The 21,657-nt window shown below is 43.7% G+C and overlaps 1 protein-coding gene across 2 annotated transcripts in view; it reads left to right on the plus strand.

The window, feature by feature from the left end:
- Positions 1 to 20,888, plus strand: part of FAM13A (family with sequence similarity 13 member A) — a 346,933-nt gene extending 326,045 nt beyond the window's left edge. For both annotated transcript variants that reach the window (XM_032632953.1, XM_032632954.1), the window contains 5 exons: positions 5,150 to 5,245; positions 6,715 to 6,798; positions 12,584 to 12,780; positions 13,378 to 13,479; positions 16,375 to 20,888. In XM_032632953.1, the coding sequence (XP_032488844.1) occupies positions 5,150 to 5,245; positions 6,715 to 6,798; positions 12,584 to 12,780; positions 13,378 to 13,479; positions 16,375 to 16,501 (606 nt within the window). In that variant the 3' untranslated portion in view covers positions 16,502 to 20,888. The remainder of the gene's footprint in view (positions 1 to 5,149; positions 5,246 to 6,714; positions 6,799 to 12,583; positions 12,781 to 13,377; positions 13,480 to 16,374) is intronic.
- Positions 20,889 to 21,657: the final 769 nt, after the last annotated feature.

Here is a 21,657-nt window from a genome sequence, read left to right on the forward strand (position 1 = left end):
AACAGACAGCTGCTGCTCCCTGTGTTACCTTGTTTACGGACCCCGATGATGGTGGAGGGGAGAGACTGGGTGGCTTGCTCACAGCTTCTGGGTTCTCGTTGATATATTTTAATCTTTTGTTTAAAAAACCGGGGAACTAACAGGACCCTAAACGCACCGTGTTCAAATTTAAATGCAAATTCTAAAGCCACATATAAATACTATCATTTGTTTATCTGCTGTTTGGGATTATTTGATCTGATCTTTGCCCAGTCAGCCTAGCATTGTTACCTGATAGTAAAGAAGAGAGGGTCACCGTTTTCCGAATCAAAGGGCCAAGAATGCGGCCATTATAAGAACGCATCTCATCTGTCTTCTCCCACTAGCGGTTTTATGACTCAGAGACACCCCTCCACACACAGATTCAGACCATTTTTTGTTTTACTAAGGAGATTTGATATATTTTTCTGAGACTTATAGAGCAAACCAAATAGGATAGTAAGAGACCAGTAGATGGAGATTTCTTTCCATCAAAAGCAAAGGTTGAGTGGAAGGTGCTGCCTTCACCCATTAGATCTTCATAGCTAGATGTTCATGCTGTCTTGATTTGGGTGTAAACGTGTATCTTAGGCTTAACCCTATTTCCGCACATTGAAAGCCACTCAGAGCTGCCACTTAAATGAAAATTTAAATAAAGCCTTGAAGCAAGAAGAGGGAGGGGCTTCCCTGGTGGCGCAGTGGTTGAGAGTCCGCCTGCCAGTGCAGGGGACACGGGTTCGTGCCCCGGTCCGGGAAAATCCCACATGCCAGGGAGCGGCTGGGCCCGTGAGCCATGGCCGCTGAGCCTGCGCGTCCGGAGCCTGTGCTCCGCGATGGGAGAGGCCACAACAGTGAGAGGCCCGTGTACCGCAAAAAAAAAAAAAAAGAAGAGGGAAAGTATGTCGAAAAGACAATATACTATAAGCTTGGCCTAAAGTCATTTTTAAGCAATTATGGATCATAACGATTTTCTAATTTGAATTCTGAAGTTTACCAGTCAAGAAACCAAGACTCAACCTCACTGGCTCATTCAAAGGGCTATCCTTGGTTAGGAGTGGAATCCCTGAGCAGCTGGTGACTCGAGAATAAGAGATGTCAAACTTCCGAACAGTTTGTCCCTGGTCGACTTAATATCAGCGGCCCTTTTTTTAACAGTTTAACCAAGGTGCTGCTTTGTTTTTCTAACTCTTGGTTAGATTTTGGCTCTGCTCACAAATCCAGCAGTGATAATTACATAAGATGTGGCTTAATGAAGGGTGAAAGTTGTATTGACCTTTGGTATCACCAAGCCTTTGGCTTCAGACATTTATCATGGAAATAATCCTGGTGTACATCAAGTAGTATTCTTTCCATCACCTCAGACCTAAAGATCATGGATATTTTTGGTGTTTAGATACTTCCATCACATGCCAGCATTAACTTCGGTAAAATCATGATGAGTTTCGACTCTCCATAGTCAAACACTGGATCTCATCAGATCTCTCACAGGTGATTAGTTCTGAGGGTCATTCATTTTTAAAATGAGCAATTCATAGAAAATCTAAATATCAGCGTTACAAGCCACATACATATAAGCCAGCTTATCCTCTTCATCTACTCTAACTAGAAAATTAGGTTTTCGAACAAAGAGTTAGAAAGGAAATTGATTCTGTCACATTTGCCATGTCTGGCTGATTTTAGCATTAAGTCTCCTTCCAAAATCCAAAGTCTCCTTTTATAATCCAAAGATGTCTCTACAGTTGACCCTTGAATAATTCGGGAGTTAGGCATTGTTCAACCCTCAGCATAGTCGAAAATCTCAGTATAACTTAGAGCCGGCCCTCTGTATCCATGGTTCCACCATATCTGAGGCTCCGAATCCATGGATGCAACCATGTAGTAGACGGTGTAGTAATGTAGTATTTACTATTGAAAATAAGTCCGCGTGTAAGTGAACCCGTGTAGTTCAAACCCATTTTGTTCTACGGTCAGATGTAGTAATAGGATGCTAGTCTGCAATGGGGAATTGTTGGCTCCTTATTACTCTTACTTTTCGCACGTCTTTTGGTCACTAAACATCTGTGACCAAAAGACGTGGTCTTTTATCTTACATAATCTTACATCTTACATAATATTTGTCATGGGTTGAAAATTAGGATGTGCCTTAATCTCATCTGCAATACATTTAATGAATACATCTTGTAGTTAAAAAAAAAAAAAAATCATTTCATGTGTTCCAGTACTAAATTTTGTCGTTTTACATGTGTGGTTGTACAAGTCATTTATTTCTATTCCTCACACTTATTTGTGGCTACTGGTGAGCTTCTGTTGAAGTATAACATGAATACAGAAAAGAGCCCGAATTATAAATATATATGTTGATGCGTTTTCACAAAGTAGACAAATCCACGTAACCAACATCCTGATCAAGAAATGTGGCCTGCCCTCTGGAAGCCCTTCTCATGTCCCCTTCCAGTCAATACCATGACCTTCCACCCCACCCACAAGAGTCATTCTCTTGACTTCTAACGTTATACATTTGATTTGCTTATTTTTGAACTTTGTATAATTAGAACTTTACAGTATGTATTCTCAGGTGTCTGGCTTGTTTTCCTTGGCTTTATTTCTGTGAGGTTAATCCATGATGTTGCATATAGTTGTGTCCATTCATGTTTGTGGCTGTGTAGTATTCAATTTTGGAACTTGTTTGTTCTACTCTTGGGCATATGAATGGTTTCCAGTTTGGGGTTCTTATAAATAGTGCTGTTATGAACATTCTTATGAATGTCTTTTGTTGAACTTAAGACCACACTTGTTTGCTGTGTACTTAAGAGCGGAATTGATGAGTCATATGTTTAGCTTTAGGAGATACTGCCAAATAGTTTTCCAAAGTGTTCCACCCTTGCCAGCACTGAGAGAGAATTCCAGTTTCTCAGCATTCTTTCTGACACTTGACACGGTCTGTCTTTCATGTCAGCCATTGTGGTAGGTATGTAGTAGTGATGCCTGTGGTTCTAGCCTCACTCTTTTTTTGTATGAAATAATTCCTGTGTTCCCCTCCAGTTCTGACGCTCATCTTTTATGAAATACCAAATTTAAAACTCCTTCCTATATGGTAGATAGTAAAAGCAAGAAAATGCCACCTCTTGATATTTTGGTAACAGGAAGAGATAGAAAGAAGTGATTATCGTTATTGCTGATGACAGAAGATAAATCCTCAAGATGTCTTTGCATAATGGCAGTATTCTAACAAGTTTATCCAAAGTTCACTTATTGTTGATCACTTTGGGAAAGGCAAATAAAAAAGGCAACAAAGGATAATCAATTCATGCGTAATGTAGAACTGTCTTCAAAGCTGAAGGCCCAAAAGGCCCATAAGAGAAATGGTCAAAGCGAATACTGTTTGCCCTTCCTTACCTCTGTAACCCTTGCCTTATGTGTACAGTAGAAATAAAATGCAGAAGACCAACAGCAAACTTGAAACAAAGATACTTTATCTCTTACTCCGTTTAAGTAAACAAATGCATATTTATGAATTTGGCATACCTATTTATATTTGAAATATTCATTCACTCATTTTACAGATATTTATGGAATACTTTTATCACGTCAGGCACTGAAATAGTTACCGGGGTACAAAAACACAAACTCCTGGTGTCAAGGGGCTTATAGTCTAAAGAGAAGACAGACGTGTCAACAAATAGTTACTAGAGAGTATAAAAATATATCATCCATTAGGACTGCTATAATACCGTAGACTGGATGGCTTATAAAAGATAGAAATTTACAGTCCTGGAGGCTGGAAGTCCAGGATTAAGGTGCTGGTGTTTAGGGAGGGCCGACTTCCCAGTTCATAGACAGCTGTCTTTTCACTGTCGTCTCATGGCAGGAGGAGTGAGGGATCTCTCTGGGGTCTCTTTTATAAGGGCACTAATCCCATTCATGAGGGCTCCATCCTCATGACCTAATTGCCTCCCAAAGGCCCCACTTCCAAATACCGTCACATCGGGGATTCCTTTTCAGCATATGCATTTGGAGTGGGGACGGGGGAGTGAGTGGACACGAATGTTCTGTCTATAGCAAAGCATATGTGAATTACAAGGCACGCATAGGTTGCGGTAGGTGACACGCAGGGGAGGATGAGCAGGTCTCCCAGAGAGGGGCATGTCGGAAAAAGCCTGCCCAGGAGTGGGAGCTGGCTCTTGATCTGGAATTTGCCAAACCAAAGAGCAGTGAGGAGGCCATTCCAGGACAGAGGGAACTAGACAAGGAGGTGTGACACAAACTAGTTTCTCTCTGGAGCTTGAGTTATGAGAATGATGATGAGAAGCAGCAGGTAATGAAGGGCTATGCCAGGTGTTTGAGCTTGATTTCTCCCCACTGCCTGTAGAGTCAGTCCTGTAAACATTTTTGAGCCCCGTGCCAGATTTTAGGGCCACAGAGATGAATCAGTCCATGTATTCTATGGGCATATGTTCCTTGAATACCTACTGTTTGCCAGAATTTGTCCCTAAAAACACAACAATTCCAGGGGGAAGAAAGACATTTTGTTTTTTGTTTTTTGTTTTTTTGTGGTATGCGGGCCTCTCACTGTTGCGGCCTCTCCCGTTGCGGAGCACAGGCTCCGGACGCGCAGGCTCAGCGGCCATGGCTCACGGGCCCAGCCGCTCCGCGGCACGTGGGATCTTCCCGGACCGGGGCACGAACCTGCGTCCCCTGCATCGGCAGGCATACTCTCAACCACTGTGCCACCAGGGAAGCCCAAGAAAGACACATTTTTTTAAAAATGATTACAGACCTGCATGGTAAGTAGTATAATAGAAACACATGCTTTCTTCTTCCCTGGACCTAGAAAATAGTGAATCGTCTGGGAACTCTCAACCTTCAAGAGTTTTACATAGGGAACTAATAATTAATAGTGATCATAGTTTTGATTGAAGAAAAGCAGTACTGCTGAGGGAGTGATTTCCAATGATCTACAGCTGAAGTAGATATTTTAAATATTCACTGATTCATGTTATCCATCTAGTAAATTTTGCAAGACTGGTGGGTCTTCAGCTGCATCACCTGTACTTTCTCTCGGCCCGGAGCGTGCTTGGCCAGCCTGGCCACCAGGAACAGGCTTTTCAGCTCTTCTCTTCTTGCATTTCAGGTGAGCAAGAATGAGCGGCAGGTTATGAAGCCGTTGTACGACAGGTACCGCCTGGTCAAACAGATCCTGTCGCGAGCCAGCACCGTCCCCATCATTGTGAGTACACCGCGGCCCGGTTGTCAGTTACCTGGCCCAGTGGGCCCTGGCTGTATTACTTGGGCCCCAACTTGCCTTCTCATGAAAGAAGAGTCTCTCATAGTTGAACCTGCCATTAATATCCATGGCCCCTAAGCTTGAGGGTTGAATAATGTACCAAAGACTTCTGAGGCTACGTTTGCCAAAAATGAGCAAATCTGAGGCCGACAGAGATTTGTTTTCCCTCTTGGGGATATGCTTTGGCCGTATGCATCCATCTGACACGTGCTGGGCCAGCTTTCCCATGCTTTCCTCAGAGACGGAGCACCGAGAGGACGGGGCTGTGCCCTCGCCAGGGCCCCGCTACAAAGAGTCTTATCGGCCTCTCTTAATAGTCTTCTCTCCACCTCCAAGAGATGGGTCAGCCCTGCTGGAATCAAATCCAGGGAGAGAGCTTCTAAGGCACTCAGGAGAGGGACCCTGCTCTTTTTGGAGGATGTAGGAAAGTGTGAGGTGGAAGAAAAGGGAGGGCAGCTAACGACTGTGAACTGCGCTCAGTGGCCACCGCCCTTGGACTTCACTGCTTTGGGCCTCTGAATTGGGACTTTGTCAGGAGTAGGGAACAGCGACTGGCCCTCAGCTCGAGGAAACCCTTTCGGGCGCTGGCCAGCCTGCCCCACCCCCGATCCCAGCCCTGCTGCGAGGGCAGTGTTTCTGCCCTGTCCGTCTCGTGGGGACCCTTTGCCTCTGTTGTAGCGCCCACCTCGGGGATCCTGAGGGTTCCTCTGCTGGCCTGTAGGCTTTGTAGTAAGCAGGCACGGCCTCGCTTTCATGTTGTTGCTGAAATGTGTGTTCTTCTCAGCTGCTGCTCTTCTGTTATGCCTTTAAATCTCCTTGTTTATTTCTAGGCCCAAGATGCAGTCTTTATGTCTTTTAACAGTATGTTTGTTCATATTTAATGGGGCAGGGTCCAGAGACCTCAGGCAGGTGTGTTTGAAGAAAGCTACCTTTCTAGACGTTTTCTACAGAATAAATCAGTAACCTAAGCAACAAAAGGATTAAATCTAAGAAGTCCTTTTTATTCCCCAGTCAGGGGTCCTTAGTGTCCCTCAGTGGGGTGACTGTATAGCCTCTGTTGATAACCTTTGCATCGCCTGATGAGCTTACGTTATCATTAGTTGTTATGGAAGTTATGGTGACTAGGAGGAAAGGCGGGAGGCAGGTGCTCCTCAGGTTTTTTCTGCGTGTGTGGTTAACATACTCATGTGCCGTCCTTGCTTTCATGTGGCCTCTGTGGGTGGGGGTCGGGGAGAGCTCCGAAGTGAAGCAGCAACTTGGACAAGAGCTTCAGTTGTGTCTGGTTTTCCTGGGACTTCTTGGCGGGGAGGGGTTCAAGTCTGTAGTTAAAAGGCAGAAGTAAATACTTGTGAGTCAGAAGGGGATGGGGAAAGAAGTTCTCCGTGTAACCTGCCTATTAACGCCTGTCGCAGGGTTCCCCTTCCAGCAAGCGGAGAAGCCCTTTGCTGCAGCCAATTATCGAGGGCGAAACTGCTTCCTTCTTCAAGGAGATAAAGGTGAAGACCCCCAGCTGCTAACCGCTTGCTACATCCGCAGCAGTGCCTCTCCCTCCTTCCCTCTCTCCCTCTCTCCCTCCTGTGGATGGAAAGCCGCTGTGATCGGGCCCTTTGGTGATGGCTTCCTGCAGCCATCCCTAAAAGTCGGTAGCTGCCACATAGCACAGGGAGATCAGCTTGGTGCTTTGTGACCCCCTAGAGGGATGGGATAGGGAGGGTGGGAGGGAGGGAGACACAAGAGGGAAGAGATATGGGGAGATATGTACATGTATAGCTGATTCACTTGTTATACAGCAGAAACTAGCACACCATTATAAAGCAATTATACTCCAGTAAAGATGTTAAAAATAAATAAATAGAACTAAATAAATTTAGAAAAAAAAATCAGTAGCTGCTTCTAACCAACTTTGAGCAGTCCTCTTTTGTTTGTTATAGACCGGCTGTTGATTTGTTATAGACCGGCTGATCTCCTTGGTTTCATTTCTTTCCCTCACTGTTGTGTTGTGTTTTGTTTTGTTTTGTTTTGTTTGTTGTTGTTTGGTTGGTTTTTACTTTGCTTGCAGGGATTTTTGTTTTGTTTTCAAAATGTTTTTTGTTTTGTTTCTTTCCCCCTATTTGAGGAATGGATGTTCTGTACTCCAAAATTTTGTTAAATTAACTCATTGGGTAACTTAAAAAAAAAAAACTCTCACTTACTAAGTTTATAGCGAAACCAAAATTAACGAAGGCAGTGTACGTAGCACACACAAAAAATTACCATTTTATAGACAAATATCTTAGTTGTCTTTGACAGATATGTGGGTACAGTTTCATCCACTCTCCTTTCCTCTCGCCTTCCCCCTGGCACATTTAGTCCTTGGTGCTAATTTTATAATCTGTTCTTGATCTGTGAATGTAGTGCTGTGACCAGCAGTCACTAGAACGTGCGCTCTGGTTTTTTCCACCAGTAGTAATCATGGATTTTGTACAGATAATCCTTGTCCTTGGTGGCTACTTTTGCTGAAATGGGAGGAACCATCTGTGCCCATAGATCTGTAGGGACCTAACTGGCCTAGACTAGGATCAGCCTCTTTCATATTTTTATTTCTGGACAGCTAAACACACTGACTGCCTTGTACAGGGCTCTAGAAATGAAAAATCAAAGTCAATCTTTTTAAAAACTTGATGATTGTTATTTAGCAGTTAAGTCAGAAGCGGGAGTAAAACCCCACGTGGAAGTGAGTGTTAAGAGTTTCACTTGTCATATTCCTGTGGCAACCCCAAGCCTGGGGTGTCGTTTATTTACTGTAGTTAGGAACGATTATTTCAAAATACGGGGGCCTCGTTCCCACGGAGGGACACCAGTTGAGAACGGCTCCATTTTCTTGCCTGATTGTCTCCACTGTAACTGAGGTAAGGAACCGGAAGCTACAAAGCCTTCTCTTCTCTTCACTCTCTTCCTTTTCTTACCTCCCAAGGGTCTTAACTACTTCACAGACCTCACTTTAAGGTGTTAGGCAGTGATCGTGCTCACTATTCATATTGTTTAAACAGAACTTGTTTTGTAAAAATGCTGTAGATGTGAAATTTAGGCAAATATGCTACACCGTATCTTCAAAATTAGAGCTATTTTCTTACAATAAGACTCGATGTTGATCAGAGAAGACAAATTTTATCTAGCTGGTAATTTCACACAAGAATTAAAACACCGTAATTGAAGAAATCTGGGCAAGCGTGTGCATGAAAATTAGCATATTTCTCTTAGAAGCGTGCGCTAAAACTATTCCTAGATAAAAATGTGTTCTTAAACACATCCGAAACATGACACTTGATAATTGCCTCATGAAACGAATGGAAGATACAGGAAGGATGCTCTTTTTGAAAGTTGTTCCTCCAAATCTTATCCTTTAGCTTAGTTTATTTTTTTCACAACTGTGTTTTGGCCACTGGCCCTCACGATGGTCAGCATTTCAGATAACTTTGCAATTATTACATTGCTCTCACAAATGGTGTTGTCTTTTAGTTCATTTTGTCCCAGTTGGCCAGGTTTATCAGCATGTATTTGGGCCGTACTAATTCTCAGAAATTCGGTTAGAATTTAGAATTTGCTGTGTGCGCAGAATAAGAAGATTGTATCTAAATGGTTTCTTTGAAAACCATCCCTGATTTTTAATGCTTCTGGGAAGACACCAGCTGTGTGGGAAAGAGAGCCAGCTCAAGTTCTGAAGCCCTAGAACTTCCAGCCCCCCAAATCCTACAGATCACCTAGTCCGTTCTCTGATCCAACGTAAGAGTTTCCTCTAAAACTTCTCTGACAAAATAGAGACACCGTCCCTAAGAAGTTATTCCACCCTCAAACTTGAGACGTCTACAGCAATGAAGAGAGTAAGGTCACTCGTTACACGGGCTAAGCATCTACAAGAGCTAAAAATTTATGTTATTAGTTTTATAGCTTATCGTTTGAAAAATTATCTAACACAATATAGTAATTATATAATTTTAGAATGTATAAGTTTAATAACTATAAGATATAATTAATGAAATAATTAGCCTATAGTATTCACGGTTATGATTGTATGACTTTCTACTTACAGGCCTAGTTTTGCCTCTGGAGCAGCATGGACTGAGCATACAGCTTTCTCCTTGAGAGCACTTTGCGTATTTACAGTCACCTGCCCTGCCCACTGCCACCCACACCCTGTGAACATTTTTTCTCCAGGTTCCTCTTACGCTTTTCTCATGTGATGTGGGCTCCGGACTGTCCAGCAGTGCAGTGGCTCTGCGCTCTACACCAGTCTCTCTGTATCCCTCTTAAAAACTGATACCCAGAACTGAACGTTATTCTAGATGTGGTTTAACCAGCCCGACAGTGGACCGAGGACTAGTCGTGACCTTGCTCTAGATGACCGAGGCCCTTCAGTTCTCAGAGTCTGTGCCTACGTGACTGTCAATGTGCTGTAAGTTCCTCTTAGTCTTTCTAAGGCAGGATGTCTCAACCTCAGCACGGCAGGCATTTGGGCCAGGTAACTCTTTGTCGTGGAGGGCTGGCCTCCACCCACTGGCCTCCATCCCTCCCCAGTGTGACGACCAAAAATGCCTTCAGACATTGCCAAAGGTCCCCTAGGGGGCAAACCTGCCCCCAGCTGAGAACCACGGCTTGTCGCCCTGCCTAACTGTTGATTTATGCAACCCCCAGCTTCCTTTTCCAAGGATTGCTTAGTGTCTGTGTGTCCACTTTTTTTTTCCTAATCTAATTATAGGACCTTGAATTTTTCCAGTTTGTTACTTTTCATACTTCTGTGCTAGCCTTATGAAATAGATTACATCTAGACTTTATATTCCAGCACACCCAGATATCGCTACCCACTGTGTTACCTACGCATTTTGTGAATATCTTTGGCGCCTTATCCAGGTGACTGCTAGATACTGAGTAAGGATGGGTCAGGTAAAGAGCCTGCGAGAGGCTCCCCTGCAGGTTCACCTCAGCACTGCAGCCGCACTCTGCATAAATGCTCACACAAATCAGCCTGCCTCGTTCTTTACTGAAATCCAGATATTATCCCAATCCTATCACAAAAGAGAAGATGGTTAGTTTTTCTGATTTGTGTACAAGAAGCCAGTGCTGGTCACTGTTGATCCCTGATTCCTTTTCAGTTGCTCATATGTTATCTGGACACTGATTCCTTCTAGAAGCTACTCAGTATCCACAACGACCTGATGGTCTTACAATCTGAAGATCTGTTTTGCTGTTTCTTTTTCCCTGTGTTTTTCACAGCTTACTGAGAATAGCTTTGTGTAGCTTCGTCTTCAAAAAAACACTGAGTTCTCAGGATGTGCAAGACACAGTCTCCCGTTCTGAAGTTCTCTCAGGACCTTGGGATATAATTGACAAGGCTTAGACCCCTAACTTCATTTCTTGCTATCTCGGGCTTTAATAACCTCCTTATAGTCATTTGTATTTCTCTTTTAAAGCTGAATTACTGGACTAAGAGACATTATTGAACACCTAATATAGGCAGGCATTGGCTGAGCTCTGGGAACAGCAGTGAACAGAGAGGCCCAAATCCATCCCTCTTCCATGGAGTTTATAGTCAGGTGGTCCCACCTGGTCTCCTCATCCAGGAAGGGGAGGTGGGCAGAGGCTGAGTAGCTCTGCCCGTGTGCCCGGTGTACCTGCTCAGGTACTCAACATGCATTATCTCAATTCTTATGTAAATGATGTAGATGGGACTTGCCACTTCATCTTATAAAAAAGAGAAACTTTTAAACTATTGATTTAAAAGCCACTTTTCCTCTGTGAATTTAAAAGTGGTTTTAATTTTTTAAAAATTAATAATGAAGCTTTTACTTCCATGGATCAAGAAAAGAGATTGAAGATGTGAAGTCCCAGCAAAAAGAATCTGGAAAGGTCACCTAGTTTTTTGCCAACTTTACCTTCATGCCTTTGTAACAGTAGTTTCATTGTAGTTATGTACTGGTCCTTTTGTTTTGCCTACTTGTTTGTTTCTTTATTCACATTTTTTTCTCTTCAGAGGCACCATTATAAACATACCACACTTTATGGTAAGAAAATCTACCACGGACAGTTTGAATCCTGTACTTTACCTGTGAGCAGGGGTTCCTCCTGCCTCCTGAGAGCCATTGGCTGCAGTGGCCCTGAAGCCACTTGGTTGAACTAACAACTGATGTTACAATCCTGTTGTTCATGTAGCTGAACGTCTAACCAGTTGTTTAATTTCTCGAGATATTAGGATATTCTTTTCTGGCCTGACTGTACATTTTGGCAGTAAATTACTTTTTAAAAAATCTTTCTTTGGGCTTCCCTGGTGGTGCAGTGGTTGGGAGTCCGCCTGCCGATGCAGGGGACGCGGGTTCGTGCCCCGGTCCGGGAGGATCCCACGTGCTGCGGAGCGGCTGGGCCCGTGAGCCATGGCCGCTGAGCCTGCGCGTCCGGAGCCTGTGCTCCGCAGCGCGAGAGGCCACAGCGGTGAGAGGCCCGCGTACTGCAAAAAAAAAAAAAAAAAGAAAATCTTTCTTTCAGACTCTGATATCATTTCTTAGAATCACATAGCTTTAAATTGGCACTAAGACATTCTCTTAGAAAACTAAGTTGACCTCATTTTTCTAATTGCATTTTTATCAAGACAGAGAATATCACACTTTTCTTAGAATCTTGAGTGCTGAAAAATACAGCTGTGGTCCTTGGAAACTCTGAAAAAACATAAGTTTTATGATTCTGATCATGGAAAGATAAATGTTTTGATCTTCTCAAAAGCTTCCTAAAATTTTGTGCATCAAGCAACCACAAATATTTCATAATCTCAACTTTTAAATAGAAAGCCCGTATTGTTGAATTTCTGAAAAATCCTCACAGCTTAAAAAAATTCTGAGACACATAACTAATAGAATCTTTAAAGCACTGATTTCTGGTGGTGGATTTTTTTTTTAGGTATTGTCACAGAGCTGAGAATGTTTAAATCTATTTGCTTCTTTTGATTTAGGGTATAAATTGTGATAATTGTTCCTTCCTACCCTCGGCCTTGACAACTGTTAATTGTGCTGTATACTAATTTTTTTTACAGCTTTTTTCCCTATTGAGTAGCTGTGTTTAGTGTTTGTCTTATTTACTGTGTACATATAGATATTCAATAATGTATCCATCATGTACACGTGTGTTGCTAAATGTAGCTATATGGAAGAAACTATATGGGGTCTGGATAATTAAGTGATCGTGAAGTGATACCTGTAATGAAAGAGGGCCCAAAAAAGTGACCCAATTTTTACTGGGGTTGCTGTGTATCTCCAGGAAGAAGAGGAGGGCTCAGAAGACGATAGCAGCACAAAGCCAGAGTTCACCGTCACCCTGAAGACCGATTTCAGTGCACGTTGCTTTCTGGACCAATTTGAAGATGTCACTGACGGCTTTATTTCCCCGATGGATGATAAAATACCATCAAAATGCAGCCAGGATACCGGACTTTCAAATCTCCATGCTGCTTCGATGTATGTGGTTTCGGTGGTGGTATTGGAATGTTGTGATGAAAATAATTTTCTGAAATGTTATTTTAGCCTTTGTACTTAAATTGGCTGCCAAAACGTAAGTGGCTTGCCTAGGGTGCATCTATGTGGATAAAACAGGGTTTGCTTGTTTGTTTAACTTCTGGCTCAGTGTTTCTATATGCTTCATCCCGTGTTATCTGAGGGAGCATCTGAGATCTTGCTTAAGCAATCGCAAGGTCTCTGTAATGGCATTGTGTGGTTCTGTGCGCCACAGCTCGCCATTTAATACATACCGAGCACAGATGTCATCTCTTTCTTTCTAAGCAAAATATGACAAAGCGCCATGGGAGTTCACAAGCCTGAGGAATTCATAAGTAGCAGGAGCCTCGCAGGAGCCCCAGAAGCCATATCTATCGTCAGTGTGCTTTGGCTTCCAGGGGATGGAAAACATCCATTTCTGGTGACCCTCAGCTCCTTGCACAGTTCCTGCATTTATATGCTTTTCCCTTTCTCCACAACTCCTATCGAGTTGCACATTCCTTACGTTTACAACTCTTCAGATTTAACTCAATTTTCTTGAAATACTTCTGCCCCTCTTAGACCAGAACTCTTGGAACACCTTCAGGAAATGAGAGAAGAAAAGAAAAGGGTTCGAAAGAAACTTCGTGATTTTGAAGACAATTTTTTCAGACAAAATGGAAGGTAAGTGCGTGTGCTGTCCTTCCCCTCCCCCACCTCACACACAGCCCTCTTTTTTCTGTGTCACATCTGTGCAAAGCCTCCCGTGTGGGAGCCACCCTACAGCTTTCCTGTAACCTGGCCCTTGGTTTTGTGCCCAGGGCCCCTTTGAGGCTTACTGGAAGTGGGGAGGTTTGTGTGGCCCTTCAGGAAGAAGTGCTCCTTGGATGATATCCAAGACCGATACAGATTCAGCTAACATTTACAAAACTCACCTGTCATATCAAATTCTAATCGAAAGTGAGCAGCTTAAAGCTGTTTCTAGTGGGCAGCACTGGTTTAGATTTCTGTTTTTGTTTTTTTAATCTTAATAAACTTGAAGGAGAAATAAGGAAAGGGGCACTCTAGGTCTTGCTGGTTTGTAGGCTCATTTTAAAAGCAGAGTTGTCAAGTCAAATGAGAAATACACAAGAAACAAGAAGCCCTCCTGACTGATAGAGTGCCTTTCACCAGTGAAGTTTTTTTTTTTTTTTTTTTTGGCGGGACGCGGGCCTCTCACTGTTGTGGCCTCTCCCGTTGCGGAGCACAGGCTCCGGACGTGCAGGCTCAGCGGCCATGGCTCACGGGCCCAGCCGCTCTGCGGCATGTGGGATCTTCCCGAACCGGGGCACGAACCCGTGTCCCCTGCATCAGCAGGCAGACTCTCAACCACTGCGCCACCAGGGAAGCCCAGTTTTTTTTTTTTTAAATACATTTTATCACCTAACATTCTTTTTATTTTTTTTTTATAAATTTTATTTATTTATTTTTGGCTGCGTTGGTTCTTCGTTGCTGCGTGAGGGCTTCTCATTGCGGTGGCTTCTCTTGTTGCGGAGCACAGGCTCTAGGCGCACGGGCTTCAGTAGTTGTGGCTCACAGGCTCTAGAGTGCAGGCTCAGTAGTTGTGGCGCACGGGCTTAGCTGCTCCGCGGCATGTGGGATCTTCCCGGACCAGGGCTCAAACCCATGTCCCCTGCATTGGCAGGCAGATTCTTAACCACTGAGCCACCAGGGAAGCCCCCCGTCAGTGAGTTTTAAGACTGTAATCATCATCATAGAGCTCTATGCTGAGGGATAGTCTCCCCTGTTAGCAAGTGACCACACACAGAATGTCCGACTCAAGTCACAGCATGAGACCAGGTTAGAGCAGGGAATAGAGCTCCATCTCTCACACTGGAGTTAAGTTTTATCATTTTAAAATGTTTTAATCTAAATTATTTAAACGGTGTAAATACAGTTTCTCTTTAAGTCTCCTTTTATACTTCTCAAAAGTATTGGGAAATAAAAGTACCATAAAGATTAACTTAGGCATTAAAAATGTACTGTATTTCAGTTTATTTCAATTATTGTATAAATTTATTTGGGGGATCTCTGATTTGGATCTGTCCTATAGTGACTTTCTCAAGATTTATGTTTTTTTTTTTTTTTTGCGGTACGCGGGCCTCTCACTGTTGTGGCCTCTCCCGTTGCGGAGCACAGGCTCTGGACACGCAGGCTCAGCAGCCATGGCCCACGGGCCCAGCCGCTCCGCGGCACATGGGATCTTCCCGGACCGGGGCACGAACCTGCGTCCCCTGCATCGGCAGGCGGACTCTCAACCACTGCGCCACCAGGGAAGCCCAAGATTTATGAATTTTTATACCTAAATATTTGTTTTTCTTTCTCCATGAACTGTAGGATATTTAGAAAATATAGATAAAAGAAATAATACCCAAAATGATAATAATACCCAAAGACAAACCAAAGGATTAATGTTTTGATGTGTTTCATTCCAGTCTTCTTCCCAAACATATTTTTGGTTTGTCTGCTCATTTTTTTTCCCCATTTGTTTATAGTCACATTATGCACAGATATCCTATAATTATGTAACCTTCACAAGTTTTAAGAAAATACAATTGATGGGAATCAGTAATCATCATACAAGTGTAGAACTGTCAGGGACTTCAGATTTCACCGAATCTGGTTCCATCACTTCGTCCATGAGGCAAGTGAAGACCCTCAAAGGCACGTCTGGGGCCAGGGTCAGATGCCCCCTTCCCTGCCGTCTCCTGGGAGCATCCAGGGTCCTTTCCTTGAGCAGGCAAAGCAGGAATAAAAGCAGTTCATTGAGCAAAATTAAATGAGCCCCAAGCTATCCCATTTCCCATTTTTGCACTTTAATAAGGAGTAAAGGAAGCCTGGTATTTGAATGTCTGACACGTGCGTTTCCAAGTGAGATGAGAAGCAGGGCAGTACCGGTTGAGGATGCGGGTAACGGCGGCATCTCGTCAGGTTCTCCTGCGGGTTGTATCAGATCATGGATTCAGAGTACTTAGTACGGTGCTCAGCCTATAATCAGCTCTCAAGTATAATACGTGTGCACATAAAAAGTATACATGTAAAATTACTCAGTAAACTATAAAGGTTTATTAGTATTCTGTGATCCAGTTGCTGAGTTCCAAGACATTTTTATAGTAAGTAGGAGTATTAACTGTTTTCTTTAAACCCGTAAATTATGGGTGTACCAATTACTAATCAGAAATGTAATGGTTCATTAGGTGAAGTATATAAAAGTGAGAAAGCATTAAGTGTAAGGAAAGGATTCAGTGTATGGAGACTTGTAGCATGAATTCTTACGTAGCGGCAGCAGAGAGAGAAAGTTTCTACATTTCTTAGTCTTTCCCATCGTTCTTCAAGATGCCAGATTAACTCTGAAACTCAGTTGCATGGTGCCTTCTGGGGACGCTGTCTTTCACTGCTTGTCTAAACCCAGCTCCAGTCTTGATACCAAGTGATGCTTGGCCACACTGATTCTGTGGGGTGATCCTCCACCTGAGGAACAGTAGCCTCTAGAAGCGACAGCACGTGATCACCAGCCCCTTTTCCCTTTGTTTCCGTCAGAAACGTCCAGAAGGAAGACCGCACCTCTATGGCTGAAGAATACAACGAATACAAGCACATCAAGGCAAAACTGAGGCTCCTGGAGGTGCTTATCAGCAAGAGAGACACTGATTCCAAGTCCGTGTGAGGAGGCAGCCCTACCCGAGCCAAGGGGGCTGGGGATGCAGGGTGAATGTGCCCCCCACCTCCCCTGGCAGATAGCAGCTCTGCAGAAACTGGAAGGCAGCCTTGGAGCTGGACCTACAAAGAGAGTGGCTCTCCTGCCTCTGGGCCACTGGGATCGTCTCCAGTTTCCACTGCCTGCCTTGGACACCGCCTAGGTGGAAGGAGCCCACCTGCCCCCACGCAGGAGGTGTGTAAGGGAAAGTCGAGATCTCCGTTCACCCGAGCGCTCGCAGACACACACGGACGCTGTAGCGGAAGCTTCGCTGACAACTGGCAGCGACGAATCACCGCACTGAGACACACTCACCTACAGAGGGGATACACGCTGCTCTTCTCTGGACGCAGCCTGTTCCCTGTCGGACTGTGGCAAAAACCAGCTCAGGACTTCACTCTGGAGAGCGAACTTGCCGTGCACGTCCCGTGCAGGTGCCCAGGAGAGCACGGGCTGTCTTTGGACCCAGTCAAGTGGGAACCTGCACTGGAGCCCTATTTGCTGCCTCGACCATCCTCGTGACCTTTCCACAGAGCTGCGCCTTTCCCCACTCGTGTGAATCGCTTCCTCTTTCGCTCTCAGGTGGATGGAAGCCGCGTCTGCCCAGAATGGCCGTGCAGTCCTCTCTTTGACCGTGTGTTTCTTCACGACGTGCTCAGCTGATAGAGAACTGTGATCCCTGACTAGGGCTGGACCATCTGCAGAGGACAGAGGGGATAGAGAAGTAGCTAATATTTGTGCTGATTTTTAAATTAGGCAGCGGTGAAGAGCCCGGAGAATCCTTTCCTGAACGTTGACTGCACTCATTAGCCTCAGATTTTAACATCAAACACTGAGCGAGGCCAGCAGCCTATTTGGGGTTTGGTTTTGTTTTGGCTCTAGCCGAACAGAAGGGTCTTGCTTAATTCTTAGCTTGAGTGTAGAGGATCGTGAGAGAGAAGGAGCCTCCTGAGTACTTACCAGAGTTTTAACTTTTTTTTCGTTTTTTTTTTAAGTAAACCTGCACTAAAAATCTCCTGAAGGGTAAGTATAGCCCTGACAGCTCAGCCTAAGACAGAATCTAGATCACACTGTTTTCAAGATCATGTATAAAGAGAAAAAAAATAATGGTGTATAGCCAATGATGATTATAATTTTTTCAAAGACGGTGTCACAAAACTGCCTATATTAGACATTTTGGAGGGACCAGGGAATTGAAGACACCAAATCATTCATCTCTCCAGTGTGCCGATGTTATCTTGTGATTTGTTGTTACTTTTTGACTTTCTGTGTTTGCGCTGAGGAAAGTGGGTCCTGGTTCCGCCTGCCCATCCTGGCCCACGTTTCTGCTCTGTGAGGTTGAGCACAGGTGTCTGCCCACCAGCCGCTGGTTGCCAAGAGAAGGTGTTTCAGCAGGCTCTGCCTTTTGAAGATAATGTTGCGGGATGAACAGGACAGCAAAGGGTACCATTTTGTTTTCTTTAATAATAATAACAAGGATAAAACTCCTTCCTGATCAGTTGTCAGTTTCCAAAATGGGTTCTTGAGAAACTGTCTGGTCAGATTGGATTTGTAGCAGCATTTTCCATTGTTGAAGTGAAGTAGCAGCTCTCTGTCGGTTGAAAATCGTTGAAGTCAGGAGTAGGGGAAAAAGAATACCTTTAAATTTGCTCTTAAAAATAATCATCCAAAAGCATGAGCTATATGTTGAAAGTGCCCTGGTTGAATCCACGTACTTAAAGACGGTACATAATCCTGCAATATAGATATAGCTCGGTATTCTTTGCCTTACTGTTTACATTGCAGATTGCTATAATTTCAAGGAGTTATATTATAAATAAAATGATGCACTTTAGGACGTTTCTATTTTTGAAATCTGAACATGAATCATTCACATGACCAAAAATTGTATTTTTTAAAAGAACTACATCTAGTTCGTCCTTTTTAAGTAATCTCTTACATAAGCTATAATGTAAATCACATCATTACCAGTTAACTTTCAAAGCACATCTGTCTAAGAGTATTGTTTTGAAAATACTAATATGCTATAGAACTTTAAAAGAGAAAAAGCTATATAAATGAGAAGCTACTAAATGTTTTGAAATCTCTTGTTTCTGCCAAAGGTAAATTAAGTAAAAGATCGATTGAGGAATCCCCACTCAAATTTGTATGATTGAATAAAAGAAGACACCAAGTTATAGTAAAATGTGTACGGAATGTCATGTTTTCCTTTGTAATTTACAATAATATACTTCCTAGAATGGTGCCCAAGTTAAGGGAGGGAAGCCCTGTTTACAGGAGATTCTATCTGAAGACAGGTTAGTCCATAGGTTCTGGCTCTGCCAGAAATGCTGAGGTAAATTTGTTTCCATAGCAACCATTTTTTGCAGCCCAGGGTCTCAAGGCCCTAGAGGCAGTGTCTTAATTGGCTTAACACAGAATGCTCCGGACTGCGGTTTTTCCTTTGCTCTGTGGGGAATGTGTGTGTGTCTATGAGCACATGCCAACAAAATAAATGTCAAGGGTTATGTAATAACAATGATAAGCAGAAGCAAAGCACAAATAAACTTGGCCGTGCGCTTGTGAGAATCAGAGATAGCAGAGGCTTGTAATTTCCCAGGCATTTGCTCTTTATTGTGTTTTAGCCTGGAGCAGACCTTGAAATAGATATTTAGATTAAGTATGTCATCATTACTGCATTTCATCTTTGAAGCGTTGAGTTCGTATTTTCCTTTTTAGACAGGTACGTGCGAGGTTTAGGATAAGGGCCCGCTGAGAAGTTTTTCAGGACAGCCGAAGTTCGTCTTGGTGCTGGTAGAAGGAAGTCTGCACCATCTCAGTGATCTCCGATTCAGGGAAAAGTCCCGTGACAGAACACATCACATTTCAGGCTGGAGAACTATTTTTTTTAATTGCTAGCTATAATTTATCGTGAGCTGATAAGTAGCTGGCTTTCGTCGCTGGTTGGAAGTCAAAAGGTTATTATTCATTGGCGAGGCAGGGATCGGCAATGCCTCTATATACAACGTCAGTGTGATTCTGGCTTTCTCCTGATGCAACACTCGCGTGGTGGCAGAAGAGCCTGTTACAGGGTGTGCCTGCTCCCAGGTGTGTCATTTCTAGCCCAGGACAAGTGCCTCAGGGTTGTGCCTTGTGCTTAGTTTATTATCAGAATCAAAGGGCAGCCATGGTGCCAGTTAAGTCGGTTCCTTCTGGGACTGCCTAATTCTCAGTAGACAGAATTGAGCCCTGTATCCAGAACTGATCACAGATTTATAAGGAAAATCAAAATTTAAAGTTTGTTGATGAATTTTTTAAGAGATTCTTAATCTGATCATGAAGATGCCATCTTTCTTAAGGGTATATTTCTTAAGGCTGTATTCCTCACTACCTTTGAGGGTATATTTATAGCTGAACGCCATCATCTCTTTTAACTGCCTTGTGAAAATCTGGTTGTAGTCTAAATTGGTTTTGCTTTCAAGACGGGTCTTCCTGACACACTGCATCCTGGGGAGGGGGGGGTTCTCCCGAGGTGGGGAGTGGTAGTTTCTGCACCCAGGTCAGCACCTCCATGGTATTCTTTCGTAGTATCCACTTGGTTAAACTGATAGGGAGGGACAAAACTGGGCTAAAACGTTAAAGCAGTGTTTCCTCGGAAGGCCATGGGTTTAGCAGAAGCCGAGTGTGCTTGCTTTTTCTTCGATTAATTCCCTTCTGTTATTTTTTTTTCCCCACGTGACCCTCAAAATCTACTGAAGAGTACATTTTGTCAAAAGATAGGCTAAACATGTGTTCCAATCTGTAGGTACTGAACTTGTGTATACTGGCACCTCTTCACAGGGCAGCTGACACAGCAAGCTCCAAGAGATGGTGATCTGCGTGTCAGCCGCTGTGCCGTGGCATCAGCCACTTTCCAGAGTAGAGATCGCGCCCTTGGGGCATCCACACTCTTCCACCGTGATCCCTCATAACAGATGTATGTGGATAAGCTGAGGTCAATTGCGGGTACACACAGATGTGTACTAAAATGAAATCTATACGTCTACATATTGCTATGAAAGTGCAGGTATGTCTCTAGAGGATCTCATTTTGTCTGGAATCCAGCCAGTCGTGGCCACGTGCGCAGCTTGAGAAATCGATTCGGCAGATCTAGCTCTCAATCTGAAAGCACCTATACAATCGTGAAAGTCTCCGAGAGTGGATGCAGTTTTAGTAAATAACATGGGCCCAGAACAATGTTTACATGACATGTAAGCAGAAAGTATTTGAAATTAGTTGTTCCTTTTTTAAAATGTAAACTGAATGAAAATATGTTATGTACATTTTTGTACATGGCTGTATTTTGTATGAACATAAATAAAATATTTTTAATTGTGAATGTCCTGAATTTTTTGACAGCGTCAGGAACGTGTGACTGAACCCTCTGTGGGGTCTGACCTTTCCCTATGTAAGGAATCACGCTGCTCCCCTGAGCTCCTCAGAAGCCTCCTAGGGATTGAGATTTGTTATTCTGTCTCCAGGGAGGGCAGTGGAAGGTGAAGCAGACTGGGTGCAAGCTAGACATGCCCGTGATGGGCAGTAGGAAAACAGGCTTGTGCTCTCTGCTCGGCTGCCTTTGAAGCAATTAATGGAAGGGGCTGGAGGGGTGCAGAAAGAAAGGCATTAAGAAAAACAACTGTTTAAGTACATTTCCAAAGTCTCGGAGGCCATCACAGGCAAATACGTGAACCACTCACTACTCTGAAGCTAATGAGGCCACCAGAAAACTGCGACACGGAAGAAAAGGCACGTTGCGGTTGTGTGAGGTGAGTAGCTCGTGGTCGGTGGAGGTTAGGCCCACAGGTGTTCTTTAAGCTGCATGCGTTACAGACGCCTGACTGAAGTGACTCAAGTACACGTTCAGAGTATACTAAACATGAAATTAAAAAAAAAAAATTAAGGCTTGGAGCAAGGACCCTGTCCCAGTACTAATACCAGGATTTGAACTAAGATGTCTGACTTCGGAGCATGAAGACGCAGCACTGCTGACAGCACAATGGCCTGGCGTTCTGTCAGAACTGAAGCTCGGGCTTCCAGGGTGGCGCAATGGCTGAGAATCCGCCTACCAATGCGGGGGACATGGGTTTGAGCCCTGGTCCAGGGAGATC

The sequence above is a fragment of the Phocoena sinus genome, chromosome 5 (genome assembly GCF_008692025.1).
Source record: "Phocoena sinus isolate mPhoSin1 chromosome 5, mPhoSin1.pri, whole genome shotgun sequence".
In the NCBI taxonomy this organism is placed as follows: domain Eukaryota; kingdom Metazoa; phylum Chordata; class Mammalia; order Artiodactyla; family Phocoenidae; genus Phocoena; species Phocoena sinus.